The sequence below is a fragment of the Sinohyriopsis cumingii genome, chromosome 14 (genome assembly GCF_028554795.1).
Source record: "Sinohyriopsis cumingii isolate HCF-2022 chromosome 14, ASM2855479v2, whole genome shotgun sequence".
NCBI classification, from domain to species: Eukaryota; Metazoa; Mollusca; class Bivalvia; order Unionida; family Unionidae; genus Sinohyriopsis; species Sinohyriopsis cumingii.
In genome coordinates, this window is record NC_142974.1 from 36,617,648 (window position 1) to 36,639,781 (window position 22,134).

At 36.0% G+C, this 22,134-nt stretch overlaps 1 protein-coding gene across 6 annotated transcripts in view; it reads right to left on the minus strand.

Annotated features, from left to right (window-relative positions):
* Positions 1-22,134, minus strand: part of LOC149783585 (MYND-type zinc finger-containing chromatin reader ZMYND8-like) — a 148,562-nt gene that overhangs the window by 39,978 nt on the left and 86,450 nt on the right. For all 6 annotated transcript variants that reach the window (XM_089931842.1, XM_089931845.1, XM_089931844.1 and 3 more), the window contains 8 exons: positions 19,573-19,716; positions 12,302-12,426; positions 11,015-11,158; positions 7,907-8,020; positions 5,710-5,802; positions 4,584-4,671; positions 3,826-3,881; positions 1-81 (listed from right to left, as the gene is read on the minus strand). In XM_089931842.1, the coding sequence (XP_089787968.1) occupies positions 1-81; positions 3,826-3,881; positions 4,584-4,671; positions 5,710-5,802; positions 7,907-8,020; positions 11,015-11,158; positions 12,302-12,426; positions 19,573-19,716 (845 nt within the window). The remainder of the gene's footprint in view (positions 82-3,825; positions 3,882-4,583; positions 4,672-5,709; positions 5,803-7,906; positions 8,021-11,014; positions 11,159-12,301; positions 12,427-19,572; positions 19,717-22,134) is intronic.

A 22,134-nucleotide genomic window follows, 5' to 3' on the forward strand; every position in this document is an offset into this window, starting at 1 on the left:
ACAAGGCTCAGAGAACCATTCATCATTCTTCCTGATGCAGGAATTAAGGTAGCAGTCTGGACACAACTCAATCTCATTCATCTGAAAAATTACGGTAGAAATTATTTGCCCCGATAAAAAAGTGTGTGTGTGTGTGTGTGTTAGGAAAAGAGAGACAACACTACAGTAATGCGAAAATCAAATATACTATACAGATCTTTCCAACCCTAGAATACATCAAGGCATCATCATAAGGGCAGACAATAAGACCAAGATCATAGGAGATCAATTTTCATGCAGTCAACAGACCTGTCCTGAATGCTATTACCAACCACTGCATGTTAATTTTCAAAACATGTGGCAAGTATCACTGTAATTTATCAGACCTGCCAACCCTGACGAGATCATCTCTAGTAAGGCATTTGATTTTTTTCTGTATGTTTGACCAGTTTTCACTACTTTGTAACAAAAATATCATAAACTGCTATTGTAAAGCTGAAAAACTTATTTAAAGGTTCGGTAATCAAAGCATGCAGTGACAGTAAACATTATGTTCAACTGAAAAGTTTTTAAAAGTACATGTAGACCTTATTTACCACTAGTATATTTACACAAACTTCAGTTAAAAACCCTATGCAGCTCAATGGCTTGTTGATATCTCTCAATCTGATATCTCTTTGAATATTTTTCCATTTCACATGATGACCACAATCATATCTCCCAACACAAGACACTCAAATTGGCATGTGATGTCCAATAAAAGTAATAGCGTCCCTTCCAGTATTTATTTGCTTGAATCTGAGTACTCTGTTTTATTCTTCTGTGCTAATTATTAACTCTTCTTATGAAGCTTATTTTCCCAACATGCATCACTTACTGGACACCATTAAATTTTTTATATAATCAAGGTCAGATAATACAGACATTCTGCATGAAAAAATATGTGCATTTTAAAGCATTTGCTGTCAAGTTAGTCTGGTTCCCTGATTAATACTACTAATTCTAATATGAAACACAGATTCAAATCAAACATGGATGAACCAATTATCTGGATATTTTGTGAACAATCATTTTTCCATAGTGTTTGCTTTCATTCCACTAGTTAACATTTTAAGGGTCATTTTCATAAGACTTCTGGCAAAATCATAAGGGTTGGCAAGTTTGATGTATGTAGATGATGGCACCCAGACTTGCCCCATATTTGCTGTATACTGCATGTAGATCATGGCCCCCAGACATATCTCACATTTGCTCTGTAATGTATGTAAATCATGGTCCTCAGATGTAACTTGTATTTACTCTGTAATGTATGTAAATCATGGTCCTCAGATGTAACTCATATTTATTCTGTAATGTAGATCATGGCCCCTAGAATGAACTCACATTTGCCCTATAATGCATGTAGTTCATGACCCCAAGACTTACCTCATATTTACACTGTAATGTATGCAGATTACATGGCTCAAAATTAGGATTTTTTTCTTCTCACTAACCCAAAGGATCATCAAAATACAATTTCTACTCATCCTACTAAAGTCCAATGAAAGCCTGTTCTGTTTCTAATTCAAGATTTCTTGTTCATTAACATCACTGCAACATAATACAAATTGTATTTCACCACCATGACTCAGAATGAATTACCCCCCACACTTTGTATTTTTCCCAATATTATGCCAAATGTGGACAACTTCACATCATCAGCTGGGTCATACTACAGACATTTTGGAATTTTCAGTATATCTGATAATTTCTCTTCCCTTGATCATACTTGTGATCATGCTCTCTCATTATCACCTAATCTCTGTCATTTTGATCGTGGCTGCGTACCTTGAAAATACTGCCACATGTTTAGAATTGTCAGTGAACAACGCACTTAAATGTTGAACAAATAATATAAATACTAAAACACACTGTTCAGTTTAATTCTAGATTAATTGGCACCCTTTTCCAATTAGTCATTATTGCCTGGGACCCTGTTCTTTTTGTAAAGATCAGTAACGAAATATGTGCTTGGGGGCAGTACATCAGGCTAGTTCCACATGCACAAAGACTGCTTTGACTAATTACATTAATTTACTCGAGTGGTTTGTCACCTATCAATTTGTGCCTCGAGTACTTTTTGTACTTCATCCAATGCGGGTCATCAATTAACAGATCAATTAACTATTAAAGGGATTGCAACTCACAACTACTTTTTAACTGTTTATGATAGAGACTGATGATAATTTTCACTTCTACAACATATTAGTGGTGCCTTGGTTTTGGTGATCCATGAGCAAATTCTCTAACCACCGGAGAACAGATCAGCATTAACTTCAGCCCAGAGATTATTGCTCTCATTGCCCCCAACTTACATCGTGTTTGCTCTGTAATGTATCTAGATCATTGCCCCCAACTTACATCGTGTTTGCTCTGTAATGTATCTAGATCATTGCCCCCAACTTACCTCATGTTTGCTCTGTAATGTATCTAGATCATTGCCCCCAACTTACATCGTGTTTGCTCTGTAATGTATCTAGATCATTGCCCCCAACTTACCTCATGTTTGCTCTGTAATGTATCTAGATCATTGCCCCCAACTTACATCGTGTTTGCTCTGTAATGTATCTAGATCATTGCCCCCAACTTACCTCATGTTTGCTCTGTAATGTATCTAGATCATTGCCCCCAACTTACATCGTGTTTGCTCTGTAATGTATCTAGATCATTGCCCCCAACTTACCTCATGTTTGCTCTGTAATGTATCTAGATCATTGCCCCCAACTTACCTCATGTTTGCTCTGTAATGTATCTAGATCATTGCCCCCAACTTACCTCATGTTTGCTCTGTAATGTATCTAGATCATTGCCCCCAACTTACATCGTGTTTGCTCTGTAATGTATCTAGATCACTGCCCCCAACTTACCTCATGTTTGCTCTGTAATGTATCTAGATCATTGCCCCCAACTTACATCGTGTTTGCTCTGTAATGTATCTAGATCATTGCCCCCAACTTACCTCATGTTTGCTCTGTAATGTATCTAGATCATTGCCCCCAACTTACCTCATGTTTGCTCTGTAATGTATCTAGATCATTGCCCCCAACTTACCTCATGTTTGCTCTGTAATGTATCTAGATCATTGCCCCCAACTTACATCGTGTTTGCTCTGTAATGTATCTAGATCACTGCCCCCAACTTACCTCATGTTTGCTCTGTAATGTATCTAGATCATTGCCCCCAACTTACCTCATGTTTGCTCTGTAATGTATCTAGATCATTGCCCCCAACTTACCTCATGTTTGCTCTGTAATGTATCTAGATCATTGCCCCCAACTTACATCGTGTTTGCTCTGTAATGTATCTAGATCATTGCCCCCAACTTACCTCATGTTTGCTCTGTAATGTATCTAGATCATTGCCCCCAACTTACATCGTGTTTGCTCTGTAATGTATCTAGATCATTGCCCCCAACTTACCTCATGTTTGCTCTGTAATGTATCTAGATCATTGCCCCCAACTTACCTCATGTTTGCTCTGTAATGTATCTAGATCATTGCTCCCAAATTTACCTCATGTCTGCATTGTAATGCATGCAGATCATTCTCCTCAAATTAACCTCATGTTCTAATGTATGCAGATCATTGCCCCCAAACTTACCTCACACTGTAATGTATGCAGATAGTTGCCCCCACATTTACTGTGCACTTTAATGTATGTAGATCATTGAACTCCTAACTTACCTCACACTCTAAAGTATGCAGATCATTGAACTCCTAACTTACCTCACACTCTAATGTATGTAGATCACTGTCCCCTAACTTAGGCCATATTGTAATGTGTGTAGATCATTGTGACCAAACTTACCTCATGTTTACAAATCTTGATAATCATTTTAGCACTGCTGCTTAGCTTGTGATGGGCTGAAAAATACAGAATGATTAAAATTATTCTCTAATATACTTTGGATAAAGTTCTGTGCACTGTGGCTGAACCGTGAAAAGCAGAGGAAAAAATGTCTCTTTCTAAAACCAATGAATTGGAATTCATAAGAATGCTTTAGTACGGCATTTTGTCAAGATTTATTTTATGCATGTATATGTTGGTTCATCATAAAAACTTGTTATACAAATATATTTTATGGTTGCATGTCTTTATAGGTCAAACAGGAAATTCTCTATAGCCAGAAATTATCAACAGCAATGTTCATTATAGCATAGGACCACTGTGTGTATCTAAAATGTCCTTGAACTTAAGAATTTAATACTGTTAAATTTGTAACAGAATTAATAAGAAACTGATGAACATTCCTTACTGTAAAAAACTACAAAGTACCAGCACAGTGAGAAATGACTGCATTATGTACCACTGGAAAAATATACAGCTGTAAACCGGCAATACCCATGCACCTCTGTTTGTCTGCACATGTCTATCTCACTCTATCTGTGTGTGTGTGTGTGTGTGTGTGTGTGTATATATGAATATATATGAATGATACCTGAGCTGTTGAGACTACTATATGTGCTATGGTATAACTTGTTGAATATTCTGTGCAAGAAATGTTAAACAAATGAATACAACATTTTTTTCTTCTTCGCCCTTTGTTTTATCTTGAGCATACTCACTGCCATTATAAATGATGCAGTTGTGCAGGATCCACTTGGCATCAGCAAGGAATGCCTCTGTACAACCATACACTTTCTTCTTGATGTTCTGTGCACACAAAAAAACGAAATTTGTAAAGAATCATCAAGTCTCTACCCTCTCCTCAAGTCACAGCCCAAATGGAGCAGATACAAAATACAACCAAGAAATGATACATTAAAGATGTTACTACTCCAATAATGTTCAACAATTCTTCAAACATTGTATGACAATATAATTCATAATCTGCCTGCTGGTTTAATCAATTATCATTGCTCTGGGACATGAGCTATTGGAAACAAGTAAAAAATATTCTCTATTTGTTCATCACAACAAAATCTGCTAGATTTGTCCTTATACTGGTTAAAAATCAAAATCATATGAATTAACAACAGCGTACAGTGAATTTACTACTGTATGAACAGTACCAATTTTCAAAGTGTAAATTTTTCATGAAGTACTGATTTTCATGGAGTAGCAATTTTCATGGAGTACCAATTTTGACAGGGTGCCATTTTCATGGAGTACCGATTTTTCCAGAGTACCGATTTTCATGGAGTACCAATTTTCATGGTGTAACAATTTTTATGATGTACCAATTGTCATGGATTCTGTCCTTGTCAGAACAACATATTTTATAACAAAATAATTATCATTCTATAAAAGCAATGGGACCCCTCATTCAATTGATGAATTTAAGTAGCCATAAAAATTATAATAATTTCCTCAAAAATCCCCAAATTCCTAAAATCAATACCTACCAAAATAACAAAACAAACACAGTATTTAAAAAGTCCATAACTTTTAAATCCAAATGCAGAATACTTCCATTAAAATGTGTAAGACAAATGCACTGATTTGTAATAGATGACTGATTTGTTCATCTCTATCATATTGTTTAAAAGTGGTGATATTAACAGGGCAGGCTGATTGACAGTGATGTTAACAGGGCAGGCTGATTGACAGGGCAGGCTGATTGACAGTGATATTAACAGGGCAGGCTGATTGACAGGGTTAAACAGGGCAGGCTGACTGACAGGGTTGGACTGAAACCATGTTCAGAGTTTTAAAAGAAAACTTTTCACAGGATCTTAGATCCTCTCTCACCTTTTCTAAAATGCTGAGATCCATGGGATTAAAGATGTAGTCAGTATAGTTGGGGACGACACTCAGGTCCACTGGCTTAATGAACGGCACAGCCTGGATACAAAACAAATATACAATTTTTGAGTAATTACAAATTCTTGATATTAAACATAATTTTGATTATTTCAACTGCAAGAATATTCTTAAACTCATGTACAAAACTCCTGATATCTAGATAGACTGCGCTAACAACTGATGAACATTTCGGATAAAGAAAATTCTTATGCATGCATGCATGTACATAGGTTACAGGTGAAACATAACATACCTGGCTACAAAGCTGAGCAAAAGTTATTTGTAAACTGGTAAAGGTAAAAAAATGCAATACATTTTCAGGTAGATGAAATGTTCCAAAATCAAACATCAGAACTGTGCAAACCCCGTAGCCCAACATCCCATTTTCTAAGTCACACTGGTAAGATTTTCTAAGTTTTTTTTTCCTGTTGTAAAAAAGTTAAGTAAGTTAACAATACCAGGTCTTTTTCTCAAATAACCAAGATTACAGGTGAGTAAATATGGGATTTTTTTTCTTTTTCTTTAAAAAGCAAACCCTGGGCAAGATACAAAACTATACAGTGGAACCTTATTAAATATACAAATCAGCCAACTTTCGCAAAGATGCTTGGTCGCTAACTGAAAATTTTGCACAGACAACCGTTTTTGTTCTTTCAGTCATAGCAACCCTGGCATTTGACCTTTTAATCTCGAAATGTATAGGGTACATCATTACCACATGTGATGTGGAAATATTACTATTGTGCAAAATAATGTGTTTCTTCTTTCAGTCAGTGAACTTGATCTTTAACCTTTTGACCCAAGTGCAAGCTATCTACAAAGTTTGGTCCACATTTATGTAGTGGTTTTTATCTCACACCTTTTGATGTGAAAATTGACAGGGATCTTCTATACCCACAAGTGTGAGCCATGCACAAAGATTGGTGACAATAGATGGTAGAGAACAAATTATTGTGCTGAAATCATTTTCTATTTTCAGTCACAGTGACTTTAGTCTTTTACTTTTAGAATCCAATACAGGTGTGGTTCTTCCTTACTCCAAGTGCAAGCTGTTAACAAAGTCTGGATACCATAGGTTGTGGACAACTCAAGTTATTGTTCTGAAACAAACTGGTAGCAACTGTGTCTCATTTTTAGAAATATTTTTATCTAACATGCCAAAACAGACAATTACATATTTAATGTGTAAAATTTCAACAATTTTCACACTACAATAGACTAGGAATGGCTGGTCTTTTCTGTAGCAGGAGATCTACCTTAACAAAATACATAGATTAAGTGTTATCATGTTATTATCAAAGTTTCTCAGGTTTTCCTCACTGGTCACCCAAGTTATTTTAAAAAGGCCTTGTATACCTTAGGTATTGTTAAAAGAACCTTTAATTTCCTTTACTTTGGTTTATGATTGATCTGTGTGATTTGGCTCATAGAGTAAACAGCTTGCCATGAATCCAACATCATCACCACTGAGCTATTGTGACTCACAGCAACTGATACAGAAGTTATCATATATATCCTGCTCACAAGTCAGGTTCAATTGCAAACAACACAGACCCTGATATGGCACTGCATAATGTGCAAGCAGATCAGGGTCTACACTTTCTATTGTAGTTATTATTCCCAAAAGACCATATAGATCCTGATCTGTGACAAACTGATCAGGGTCTATGTTGTCTGTTGTGGTGATCATTCCCAACAAACATTACAGATTTTGATCTGCCAGTGACAACAGATCAGGGTCTATGGATTTTGAAGTTTGATTTGACTTCCAAGCAAGCACAGGGATCAAGTGGCTTTCATAAAGTTGTTGTTGTTGCTGTTTTTGTGGGACTTAACGCCATTTTTCAGCAAACGAGAGGATATACATGGCGGCCATTATTAATGGTGTAGGAAGAACCCAGGAAAACCCCGGAAAGAACCACCGATCCACGAGAAGCTCATACCCACATTGGCTGAATCCGAGACTCAAACTGCCGCAGAAAGAGGTGAGAAGGCAGTGATCCATAATGGAGAGCGCTTTAGACCACTCGGGGCCCTTTTCAAAAAGTTAAAAATACAATCTTAACATGGTCATCAAAAATAACATTGAAGAGACAAGAAATTGTACCCATGTCTTACCATTAAAGAAAAGAGATCTACCTACCCCTTGATGCTGCATCCGCTCCAGAGCATATTTGAGTAGCATACACAGTGTGTCTAATGATATCATGCTCATGGCCTTGGAGCGAGTGTCCACGCACTCTGCTCTCATGATTTTCTAAAATGAAAAACATATGGATTGGTTTGTGGTTCTAAAACTCACACAAAAAAAATGAAATATTGTATTATCAGATGATGTCATTGTTTTAACCCATTTCAGATTAGTCATATTGATAATACTAAAAATATCATATCACGATATCATAATTCAAAGACATTTTGCAAGGTTAATACAGATCAGAAGAACTAAAATTCAATAACTTTTTAATGACTAGTTTAAGCCTTCAAGGACTCCTCTCAGTCTCAAGTGTTTTATACTACCTGTTATCAATTTAAATACAAGAAGCAAAGATAAACACAATAGTGATCTAAATAAATGTAACGAAAAAATGGGAAAAAAATTATATTAAAGTCACTGTAACTGGACCCGAATATATAACACTATTCATTAACTGCAGTACTTTCTCCGAGCAACTCTAGTGTTTTCATTTCCTTTTCTTCATCTTTTCTCTTCCTGTCTGCTGGCTGAACACTACTGCAGACATCCATAATATCTCAGCTTTCATTAAACATGTTTGCATTAAACCCTTCACCAAAAGTGCACCCCCCATTTTCAGCTGATGAGTGCATATAAACTGCAGACAACACAGATGATGTATTCTTATAATGACCACATTTACATATCTGGGTCTTTCTGACTTTGAATGCAGTCATTGTAAATATTGGCACTCAGCTGCTACTTGAAGTCTTTGAATTTGCTGCCCAGCTTATGCATTATTTTCATGTGCTCTTAAAACATGCATACAAACCATTTATTAACAGACTAAAGTTTTATTTTACAGTGTTGCATATTATTAAAAAATCCAGCATGTGTTTGTGTGTCATTTGGATTTCTTAAAGTAGCTTTAACAATTTTAATCATATCACTATAATGTCTGCAGTGTGGCATTTTATAGTGATGTCTAGCACTGGGACATCATGCCACAGACACCAGGATGACCAGTCCTAACAATGACCTCTTAATGCTAAGCACCTAGCGAGGCAGCTGCTAGTACCATTTGTATAAGTCTTTAGTCTTACTTGGTTGGGGTTCAAACCTGCAACCTCTGAATTAACAGAAGTATGAATTTACATTGAATATACAAAGTACTACTGTGTATGGATTCTGAAAGGCATCAATAATGTCATGCAGTTTTACTATGCAAATTTTATGAAAAGTTACATGAAAATAGGATTATGTTAAAACTGTCATACTGGACTACTTAGTTCCTGTGTTGCACTTACAGATTACAGAACAGCAATGATTTTTGGTAAGTTTTCAATTTTCTGTTCTTTAAAAAGGCAGAGTTGCCAACCCTCCAGACTTGCAATTTGTGAAAAGTGGGATAAAAATTAGTCAATTTTGAACACAATTTGTGAAATATTATATTGTGACACTAACTCCATCCGCTTCGATGGTCAGTACTGCATTATATCAAAATCCCCAAATAATAACTTAAACATATTATTTACTCTGATTACATTTACACATATTTGCAGCTAAATTTATTGATATACACCAACTTCATACTATCTGTCATGATATGATGCTGTGGCAGTCTTGAATTTCCTCAATCAGGCCATGGTAAATTTGTTTTCAAAACAGTTCAGGCTTCTTGCCTGCTAGTAAATCTTGATAACTAAAATTGCTGCAAATTTTCAGCACCTAAGGAGGCCCTTAAAGTTTGTCTTATTTTTCCTCACAATAGGAAAGAATCTTCCACTGTCACTGTTGCTGATCTCTAGCTGAGAAAGACAAGTTATGTTCAACAAGAAAACTCATAAACAATGCTTCAGCACTAGTAGGATGCAAGACTTAAGTAGGTGGCTTAAAGTACTCCAAAATGAAATCTGCTTGGGGTACTATAGCAGTGTGCTGTTTTGCATCATTCTGCTACATACCTCCAATGGTTCGTTTTGTAGCTTACAATGTATCTTTCATAATAATATTACTACATGGTACATATATGACAGGTAAATTATAAGCAACAATACCAGCCCTTGTGCACATTCCCAATTGCAAAATTCTCTGCACACTACTGTGCGAAATGCATAATGTACATCGATGTTTGATGGCGTAACAATAGGCCAAATTTTGGTTTACTCTGATCTATACTTTTTGTGGCATACAAATATTTTTCCTTGGAGGAGAAAACGTTTTAACTGCAGTGTAGCTTGTAGCTTAATTACTAAATGGCATTAATCCAAAAGATGAAACGTCGAACAGTGAACAATTAGTGGTGTCGGCGCATGCGCGGAAAACTGAACTAAAGCAAATTACGATACATGTTAATCTTTCAATCTAAAACATTCCAACACTCAAAACAGCTGTCTTCATGTAGTTTCCCAACCTTTATGTGCTTTTTGCTACCAATGTGCTTCCTCACATCATCTCTGCCACCATGCCCAATGCTAAATTTTTTGGCACACTGTGTGCAAAAAGCATGATGTATATCGGTATTTGATGGCTGAATGCTTGGCAAATGTTTGGTATACCTAAAAGTAAACACTTTTTGTGCAATAAATTTCTTTTTTTGGTGGTGGTGAAAACGTTTTAAAGATGCGATGCCGAACAGTAATTCTAATCAGTGTTGGCAGCACGTGAGCAGAGAAAAATTCCAGTTAGGCCCCAGTTTCTTTTAAAAGCATTTGCAAAACTACTTTTATACATATAGATTAAAATACGCTAAAATGCTTGCTACCAGGCCAACAATACCAACTCGCTATAGTTCTACTAATATCGCGACTAGCAGTGCCAAACCATTTTGGCAACGACTGATATCATGACTAGCACTTAATGGGAAAATTTAAAATACTTGAGAATTGGGGAATTCGTGATTTTTTGGCATGCGGCATGAATGTGTGAATTCTTTAGAAATTCATGAAATTCATGCCAAAATCGTGAGGGTTGGCAGCTATGAAAAGGGGATAGGAGGGGGCAATAAGTAGTAGAGTAGGGCCAATGATTAAGAAGTATATGGTATGTTTGGCCAGTGAGATAAAAATGGCTGACCTCACACTCTGGGCAGACCCAATCCTGTGGCAGATCACTGTCGAGTCCCAGGCATTTGGTGTGGTAAACTCGTGGACACAGTTCACAGCATACCACCATCCCTTCCCTATGGCACAACCAGCAGAAATAGTCATTACGGTTGTCCTGAAAAGGAAGCAATTTATTACTGTCAATTACCAATTCTCACAAGAATAACACATTTTTCAAGGTAAAGAGTGTATTGGAAAAGAGAATTCATACTGTACACCATTGATAAAATTTCACTGCCTCACTCTTTAGTACAGTACTCCCTCATTATAATGATGTCAATGGGAGCCATAGCATACATTGGCTCACAGTGAGATTGTCTTATAATGGAGTACATGATACTGTACTCACTCTCTATAATGATGTCAATGGGAGCCATAGCATACATTGCCTCACAGTGAGATTGTCTTATAATGGAGTAAATGATAATGTACTCCACCATTATAATGATGTCAATGGAGCCATAGCATACAATGCCTCACACTGAGATTGTCTTATAATGGAGTAAATGATAATGTACTCCACCATTATAATGATGTCAATGGGAGCCATAGCATACCATGCCTTACAGTGAGATTGTCTTATAATGGAGTACATGATACTGTACTCATTCTTTATAATGATGTCAATGGGAGCCATAGCATACATTGCCATACAGTGAGATTGTCTTATAATGGAGTACATTATACTGTACTTACTCTCTATAATGATGTCAATGGGTGCCATAGCATACCATGCATTACAGTGAGATTGTCTTATAATGGAGAACATTATACTGTACTCCCTCATTATGATGCTATCCATGGAAGCCATAGAGTATAGTGTCTATAGTGAGACTGCCACTTGTCAGCTTAGGAACTTACTCAAAATTCCTGATTTTTTTTCAAGACTGACACACTAACTTCCCAAAAACTTTTCAGTGTATATCATTTTGCCAAAATCAAAAGAAAAACCAGCAAAGCTGAACATGTTATAAGGCAAACTCTATCATGGTCATCAGTTCACACATGGATCGCTGACAAAATACAACTGATTAACAGATATCAACAGTCAAATGAAAAACAACTGATAATATTGTATCTTCCATTTTTCTCAACTTAGTATGTCGGTAAAAAAAAAGTCACATTAAAGTTTTATCATGTTTTCTTATGCAAGAGTGAGCAGGGATTAGAATAAATATTTCAAAAGGTCAACTGCTGGTTGAAGACCTAATTCTAATCCATGAGATATTTAAAAGCACAATGAGGCAGTTTGTCTTACCTCTCCAGAACCATCATTTCTGCCAATTTTCCTTTTCTTGGGTGGCGGATTCTGTGACGCTGAAGATTCTGACGCTCCTGCAGACCCAAGACGTCTTTTTCCAGCTGACGAGACCTGCTGTGTCTCTGAGGCAACAAAGTTACTAAATTATAATCAAATTTGGTCACAATTTTTGAAGAACATGTGTAGAGTAAACACATTTGGTAAGAAACTGAAGTTTTAAATTTTAAGAAAGTGATTAAGAATGCTTTTTATGTACAAAAAACAAAAGTGCATCTTAGATACGATGTTGTATAGATGATATCGTTAGCAGCAATTCTAGCAGATGGCCGGTGGATTTTATTTCTGATTATATTTGGGTGCAAAACAGCTGAAATAAATCCTTAAGAAAATATCAATCAACATATTAACAACAATAGCAAAAGCCATGCTTTTTCAGTGTTATTTATAGCAGTAGTTTATTTGCTGATTTTGTTCCAGTAAGCATTGTAAAAATTGGCACAAGTTACTAAATCTGCAAAGGACCAGCTGCCAGCCTGTCCATCATGCAAGTAAACTGATGACTTCCAAGTCCTGATGTCAACATTCCACTAAAAGTAATTGATCATGATCACTTAGGTATACAGTGTAGCATCTAGGCTTGCCTCTGAGTGGGTCATGTGGCATGTGGTCTTTGTATACATAATTGCATCTAGGTTTGTGGTCATGTGGCATGTGGTCTTTGTATACAGTATTGCATCTAGGTTTGTGGTCATGTGGTATGTGGTCTTTGTATCTAGTACTGCAACAAGGTTTGCCTCTGTGGGTCAAGTGGGTTGTTACCTTTGTATACAGTACTGCATGTATGCTTGCCTTTGAATGGGCCAGGTGGCATGTGGCCTTTTGTTACATCTAGGCTTGTCTTTGAGTGGGTCAAGTGGCTTGTGACCTTTCTGTGCTTTGTACAGAGTTTTGCATGCTTACTACAAAAAAATGCACTTAAACATGCAAGAATGGTGATGTCAGATCCCAATGATATGAAATACGAATATCAGTTTTATAAAAATCAGAATATGCAACAAAATATAAAATAGAATCAATTAACAATTTAACCATACAATTTAATTTCAGCACTAAACCTTACTAATTTCAATGCGAGTTTTCATTGAAATCTGCTTCCACAGTCATCCTTCGTGCCATATACCACATTTACATCCATTGAGAAGAGACTGTAAAGGCATGATACTGACATAGTGTTAATGCCTTTCTTATCTCATCTGTAATTTCTGAAGAACACAATTATTTTTATGGTTGACAGAAAAATGCAACCAGACATTACAAGTATTTTTGTCCTCTGGATACACTAGCGTTAAAGTTCATGTTTACTGATACAAATTTTTTTTGGATGGAAACTGACTAAAGTCACTGTAATTGTATATAGTTCTAGGGCTGTTACTGCAATGGTATATAGTTCTAGGGTCATTACTGTAATTGTATATAGTTCATGGGCCATTAATGTAGTGGTATATAGTTCTATAATCAGAACGGTTGCCATCAGGTCAGGAGTACATAGAAACTCTGAGTTTGAGTCTGAGATCGAGTTTCTGCTATCAGCTATTCAGAAATGAGCTTTCAAAAGTGACATCATTTGTGATTGGTCAAAACAAAATCCAGCTCAAAGAGTTTCACGAACTCCAGGCCCAATCTATACCAATAAGTCTGAAATTAGGTATAAATTAAAATCATTTGACTAATCAATTTTAAATGAATATGATTTAAGCCATTCATCTCACTGGATTCCAGACTTAAGGTTCAATCCATACTTAAGTTCTGCTGGTGAAATCCACGTCTGGTCTAAATTTTACCAACATAAGTCTCAAAATTAAGTTTATATTAAGACATTTGGTTGGTCAATTTTAAAATGGATTTCAATTTCAGCCAATCAGATCACCAGATTCTTGACTTAAGCTGAATTCCTGACCGAAGTTCTGCCAGATCTATGAGAACACTATGTGATGGCTTACTGGGTCTATATTATTTGCAGATATGTGTGTGATTTGGATTTTTAACATAGCTTTAACAATTTTTCAGTCAAATTGCCATGATGTCTGCAGTGTGACAGTTTATAGCAATGTCCAGCACTGAAGCATCATGCTTCAGACATGTAACATGATGTCCTACCCAGTCACATTATCCTGACACCAGGCTGACCAGTCCTAACACTAAGCTCTTAAAGCTGAGCACCAAGTGAGGCAGCTACAAGTGCAATGTTTATTAGAGTTTGGTACAACTCGGCCAGGGTTCGAACATGCGACCACCCGCATCTGAGGCAGATGCCCTAACCACTTAAGCCACCAGAGTGGTCATTTGCAGATATTTGTTATCAGAAGGTAACAGAGTTCCTTGAAGGGACTGACACTCATGGTCAAAAAAGAATTTTCAGGAATTCAAGACAAGACCATTTCTTCCTTGTAACTGCCGAGTGTTGGAACCATCTATGATGTTCTTACACAATAACTAGGTTTTCAAATTTGCTGCTGCAAGGGACCTACTGTATCTGAACTGGCACTATTAGCATTTAGAACCAACAAGAACCCAGGTTTTCTGGTGTAAACCCCATGCTGATATGACTTTCCATTTGGTAATGATAACAAGAATTTCAAGTCTTTTGGTGAAAACATATTATCCACATAACTAGCCATCTAAGAAGTAGTGATACGATTTTCACGACGGCTATTGTGGTGGCCATACAGGATGTCAGAATTTGTATGTTTTCATTTACAATCAACTAGATATCATGTCTTTCTGTGATAACCCTTTGTTGATTTGACCATTCTTAAGAAGATGTGATTTTCAAGATGGCCCCTGTGGTGGATATCTGAGAAACACCATTTTTATTTAGGACCAACTAGACATAATAAATCATTTGGTTCAATTCCCATGCTGACATGGCCATCCAAGTAGTTATAAAAAGGTTTTCAAGATGGCCACTGTGGCAGTCATACTAGACATCAACATGGCACCATTTTTTATTTGGGCCACATAGAGGCTAGACATCCTAAGAAAACTGTTGAAAACCCAATGTCAAAATGAATTTCTGTCCAGATGCAATAGTGATCTTTTCAAGATGGCTGTTCTAGTGGTCATACTAGATGTCTGATACGCACATTTTCATAGAGATCCAGCAAGACATCATCACAAGTCTTTTAGTGAAAATCTCAAGTCAATGTGACCATCCATTCAGAAGCAGCAGCAATATCAAGGTTTTCAAGATGGTTGCTGTGGTGGTCATGTTGGGTGTCCAAGCAGAATCATTTCCATTTAGGACCAACTAGATTCTGGGATGAATGTATGTGCAAAGTTTCATGAGAGTTCTGTTAAGTAGTTAAGACGGATTGCTGATCACCAGCAGACACTGGATGACTATGGCAAACAATGGACTGAATGCCATCCAACAGCTTTTCTGGTCTATGAGCAGAAGAGCAAAAACATAAAAGGTTCAAATGTGGGACTTTTCATGTAATAACAGACAAATAATTATCTACCTGACAAGTTAAACTGTTCCAGAGTTTTTTAAAGTCCATCTTTTAGTTCCAGGTATGTGTTCAAGTCTGACTTTCCCAACCAGATTGGTACTTGACATGAATAACATCCTGCCACTGATTAAAAATGTTCTGTGTATACATCGATAAAACTAACAGACTGGAGCAATCAAGGACTTGATAACTTGATAAGCACTTCTTCCCTGTTGATCTAGAAATCTGATTCTTTCAATTGGCACAAAGAACTTTTATAATGAATATGGTACATAACTTGACATTATATTGATCCTTTCTCTGCTCCATTGTGTGTTCTCTAAATGGAACTACCAGCTTTCATTGATCCTAGGAAGTGAACCTTCTTGCTTTTGCTCCCAATAGACCTTTCTGACAGGGCAATCAAACTATCTTTAAAGAAGCACATTATCTAGAGTAATTATCAAAAGCAAATTGGAGGAGTTTGGCTTGGCTGAGTTGCACGTTACATTACATGGATCAGCATGCAGAAAATGTTCCAACAACATGAATTTAAAAAAACTCAGAACATATATATTAGTTCAATATATCAGAAACTACTGCTTGGATTCTGCTCATTATTTTAACTTTATTTCAATTCATTAAACAAGCCTGTACATTTTTTAATTGGGGGGAGGGATTAGGAAAGATTTTATTATGCAAATGAGAGTGGGCTGGCTTTAAAGCAAATTTCTGCAAGCTTTATCCTGAAGCATTTAAATTAATGGTCCATATTGTTTCAGTTTTTACACCCAAGCCTTCAACTGTGTTGTAGCTAGAATCCAGTAAGCAAGGGACAATGTGCCAGACTGTACCTCAAATATGCAAGAAACATAATTTAAAAAGACAAATAACTGCTTGCACATGAAATAATAGTGAAAAAAGTACGTCCAATGGGTGCATATGGACAAAAACTGTTGAAAGCCCACAATCCCAAACTCCAGGTTAAATACTATCAATTATTCAAGAAACAAAGCTAATTCAGTACAGCTGTAACTTTTAAGTAGTAAACACTCTGTTCCAGGGTCAAACATATAAACCAAAGTAAAACTAAACTGTTTAGATGCAGAGTACTGTTTGTTAAAATCCTTGCTTACTGGATTCTGTTTGTTAGAACAGTACTCCCAATCAGGAAACCCTTTGATGCTTTCCATTTTGTAAGAGTTCTGTAATAAATTTTCAGCTTTCCATCCATCAGAAAACATTTCATCTCAGTCTATTTAAAACCTGGTGTGATATTTAAAAACAAAGTATGAATTCCATGATCACATGACTAGAATCGACACTGCCTTGACATAATTGGTTACAATTGGAGTCTTAAAATGGTATAACAATGATAAGTAATAACCTGTCACTAGCAAAAAGCCATAGGTATAAACCAAACTGGTCTTCTACATAGGTGACCTCTGCAGGTTTACCTTTCAAATATGGGTTTCTGAACAAATACCATGCATTAGATAATAATAATAATAATAATAATAGTGTTCATTTGTCATGGATGCTCCTACCAATAATATACAAATGTAGAAAGACTGGTTAATTATGATAAGTCAAATAGACCAGTCACGTTTTCTTTCATAAAGCTGAAAAATGAACTTAACCTAAATCTTTTCTAATGAAAAGGCTTAAAACAAATTTCTTCAATCCATAAAAGATTTTGACCAACAGATTTGGATAAAATTATATTCAACCTCCACTGAATACACCCCCCTAGACAACTCGTGTCCGGCAAACCCGCTAATAATGCAGGGTCAGGCATGGATCCCATTTTTTAAACCAGAGAATACCCCAAAACTGATCCTTTTTATGTACTTGAAGAAAATCGTGATCAGAATTGGTAATGGAAACTTTGATATATCGCTCGTTTTATCGTTGAAAATGGTAGATTGGACCTGGAAATATTAATCAACATTAGGCAATATCAACTTCAAAAGAAGTCCTAACATTTGTTACATTTTCTTTTTAAACAACGTTCTTCGTACAGCGTAATTAACAATATGCATGGAAATTTTGATCAGTGGAAATGTCACTTACGCCTAGTGCAGGCAGTACTTTAATAAATACCAATTAAATCATTTTTTTTAATCAACTGAAATTTGTGTTCTAGCTCTAACTTTTAGTTCTTTTTAATACATAAATGCAATGCATCCTCTTGTAACTAATCGTAAAATGTGTAAATCTACCATAGCAGCTATGCCTGCGAGAGTTTCTCTGAAAACCTTATTAAGTGCCGACCATGTTTTGATATCAGATTAGCAGAAGCATATCTTGTATTGTTGCACTAAATAAAAAGCGGGCCTCCTTGTCTATTATCACATTAATTATGTCTTTTGAATCAAATAAAGGTGGAAGGCATACAAATCCTACATGCTTAAGAACCAGTGGCCTGGTCGTATGTCGGGTAACTCATTTCTGTTGATCAATCAAACACTGTTATAAATGTTATTGTGTACATAATCTAATTAAACTACCTTAAATTAACCTACCCAATCATAACTGTGATGAAAGATCGCAAGGCAACCAAGCGAAATGAGTACTTCGTAAAATAAAGATTTTTGTTTCATAGATATGGACCATTGTGGGGAAAACGAGTTTCAGAGAATTTCTGAATTCACACGTAGAGATATCCTCAAGGATGATAAGAAGTTTCACTGTTACTTGCAATGAAATCACAGCGACAGTATTTCACTAACTGAACAATTAAAAAATTTAGTTTCAATGTAGACAAATTGTCTGCTGAAATGTTGCAGGGTTTTTTCTTGTACAAAAAGGAATCTTGTTTGGTAGTCTATCAGCAGTTAGTCTGGTTCCCAGATTCATCAAGTTCCTGTTTTGCAAAGAATACACACACCATTCCAGGAACCAGACTAATCAACAAAACAAAAGTCGTGACATAATACATGAATATTTTCGCATAGTGTTGGTTGTTGAAACCAGTTGGAATCATGTTTTTGATCTTTCAGATGTTGGACATTTTGAAAATAAATGTAATTTATAAAGAATCACAACCAACTTCATTAGAGAAAGCGCTTTATTGACAATTATTCTCGTCATGATTATAAAACGAGGATTCAGTCATTAAACAGCCCAGTTGCCCTACCATCAATACCACAGAGGTTAATATCGTTGCTTACAATTTACCTATTAACCTGTCATACATGTACTATATAATAACTGCAAGGGAGAACACTTATCTCCTTTCTCGCACAGCCCATTTAAGAACAAAAACTGTTATTTCAAGCTACCTTTCGTGTAGCATAATAAATCTTGTACCGATGTTTAGCTCAGGCATTTGACTTTGTATGCATATCCAAAATTAGGCTTACTATCATAACTTTAAAAGGAATGCCAGACCATTTTCCCAAACTACTGCTTGACATGGCCGTGATCGCGCCCGCTTAATATGCAAGTGAGATACCGCTGAACATAATCTCATCGGTTAAAACAAAATGATGTCCTGCACTTATTTATAGCTTATTTTCATTTGGCCAATGAGAAGGTAGTATTCTATTCAACGTGTTGTCCTTGCATATTAAGCAGGCGCAATCATGGCCATGTCGAGCAGTAGCATGTGCTCCGGTTCTCTGGATGTCTAGTGGATTTTTGGGAGGTCCCTCAGTAACTCGTGCCCTCACTTAAAATGCAGTCTTTGCTTTTGGACCCCGATGTGTGCGAGTGCAGACAAGTACAAAATTTGGCTATTTCTCCTGTCCTGGTACTAAAAAATTTCCTAGCTACCTTTGGCAATCTGCTTAGCAATTGCTTCTGTCTCCCTGGCAACAGATATAGTTGTAGTTCCATTCATGTGGATACTGCCTGTGGATAACCTTGTGCGGATCCCAGCTGCAGATGATTTTCCTCCCAGTCTAGGTTCACTGTCCCCTGTAAGAGATAATCACGATGCCATTATACATCATTTTCATGGACACAAGAAGTTTTAGTTTAATTACTAAGGTACATATTTATATCAACAATAATATGATAGAAATCCCCAAATATTGTGCGAATTTCAAACAGTAACACTTTATATATATTGGACTTCCTTATGAAGGTTAATATTTAGTAGACAATTGACTGACACGGCCACTTCGACTGGCTGATAATCACTTTGGCTTCCTATCCCTCTTACCTGTTTAGGCCAGATAGTTTTAGCCCTTCTTACTGACTCGAATAAAGTGAAAATTGGCCAATAAGAGTCTGACAATCATCAGGCCTAAAAGTAGTTAAGATCACCTGTCTCAAGATTTAATTTAAAGTCTACAAGTCCACTTTCATTCTGTTGAAAAGAGTATCTTAAATAATAATAATAATAATAATAATGACTTTGTACAGCACCTAATCTTTAGAAGCTCTAAGCGCTTTACAACATTAGACAACACCTATGAGATTAAAAACATAATGATATGATTACAAAAACAAACACCATGAAATTAGAAAACATTAAAAAAAACATGCTGAGAATATTTAAGGTAGGAAACATTATTAAGTCTTTAAGTTTGTTCTTGCAGTCGAAATAAGTGAGTTTTGAGAGCCCTCTTGAATGTGAACACTGTGTCTTAAACACCACAAAACAAAACACGATGTTATTGATAAGAAAATCAGTTTGGATTTTCTAAATAATAAAACAGACTTTACTGATTCCAAGTGAGCTTTATCAGTAGTTTCCATTCAAAATTTTTATAATTTCACTTAGTAAATACTAATTGCATGAATGTGTATTAAATTTAAATAAATTCATAATTCAGTTAAATGCCTTAGAAGTCACTGTTGCATTAGGCAGGTGGCATTTTCAACAATCGTTGTAGTATTTATTTATTTTTTAAATTGTTCATTTTCATTTATTTATTTATTCCTACTTGACCTATATCTCTTTTTCTATCTAGATTCAGAAGAAACACAGAATTACAATGATTTTGTATAATGCATTTGATTTTACTTTATTCTGTGATCAAATCACATTATTTTATCAAACAGCACATGTATGCATCCCTATTACACTTATAAGTAAAAGAAGAAAATGAAAAAAGCATGCATGCATGTCTGCTAAAAAGCTAAGAGAAAAAATGAAAAATGCATGCATGTCTGTTACAAAGCTAAAAGAAGAAAATGAAGAAAAAAAATGTGTTACAAAGTTGACCAAAAGAAGAAGACATAACAGTAACTTGTTGCTTCACATCTGTGGTGTGTGTGTTGTGTGTTAACATACTTTAACAATTTTTCAGTCATATTGCTACAATGTCTGCAGTGTGGTAATTTATAGTGATGTCTAGGACTGAGGCATCTTGCTGCAGACATGTATCATCATGTTCCACCCAGTCACATTATCCTAACACCAGGCCAACCAGTCCTAACACTAACCTCTTAATGCTGAGTGCCATGCGAGGAAGCTGTTAGTATCATTTTTATAAGTCTTTGGTATGACTTGGACTGGGTTCAAACCCACGACCTCCCACATCAAAGACAAATGCTCTAACCACTAGGCCATGGAGCAGTCTTGTTTCACGTCTGCAACTATCAGTCCAAATGCATCAGCATGTGCAAGTGCTTGTATTACCTTCTTACCCCCTACTGACAGCATCTGATTAAGACTACATTCCACTGTTCAGGACAAAAACATGCACTGACCATTCTAAGAACCTTCACATACCTTTCGAGTCTAAAACAAAAACAATTGTGTCTGGGAATATGGTATACATGTGATACTGAATACGTGCATTATTATATGGTTATATTGGTATCTAAATTGAGTAAACTGATGAGAGAAAAAAAATCGAAATTTCACTGTGCACTCAATTAGTTTGGTTGTCTTGAATATAATGAATTACAACTTCATTTCTTTTCACCTACGATTGTCGATATAGAAAAAATAAAACAATCACAACTGATAATGCAACTATCTCATAATCTGTAGATTCCAGATTTATCTTCTATCTTTTGGCACAGGTTCCAGAATATGGCTTGTTAAATTCTGATCATTTACAGGTTTATCTTATATACTTGCTTACAAGTCTAACTGCAAACTAAGTTTATGCAGATTGTTAGAAGTAACTACTTGAACAAAACAACACAGACCCTGTCCTGCCAGTGCATTCTTTAACTGCAGATCAGGGTCTATATTGTCTGAAGTTGGACTTATAAGCAAGTATACATGGTACATTATTTTTGGTACAAATCCACAAACTGAAATAGTGAGTATAAGTAAGATGTTGTGCATCAAGGGTACAATAGTTCTCAAAGGTATGATCAGCCTGCTGAAATTCATACACACATAATAATATACAGTTTTGCCATGGTGGGGAA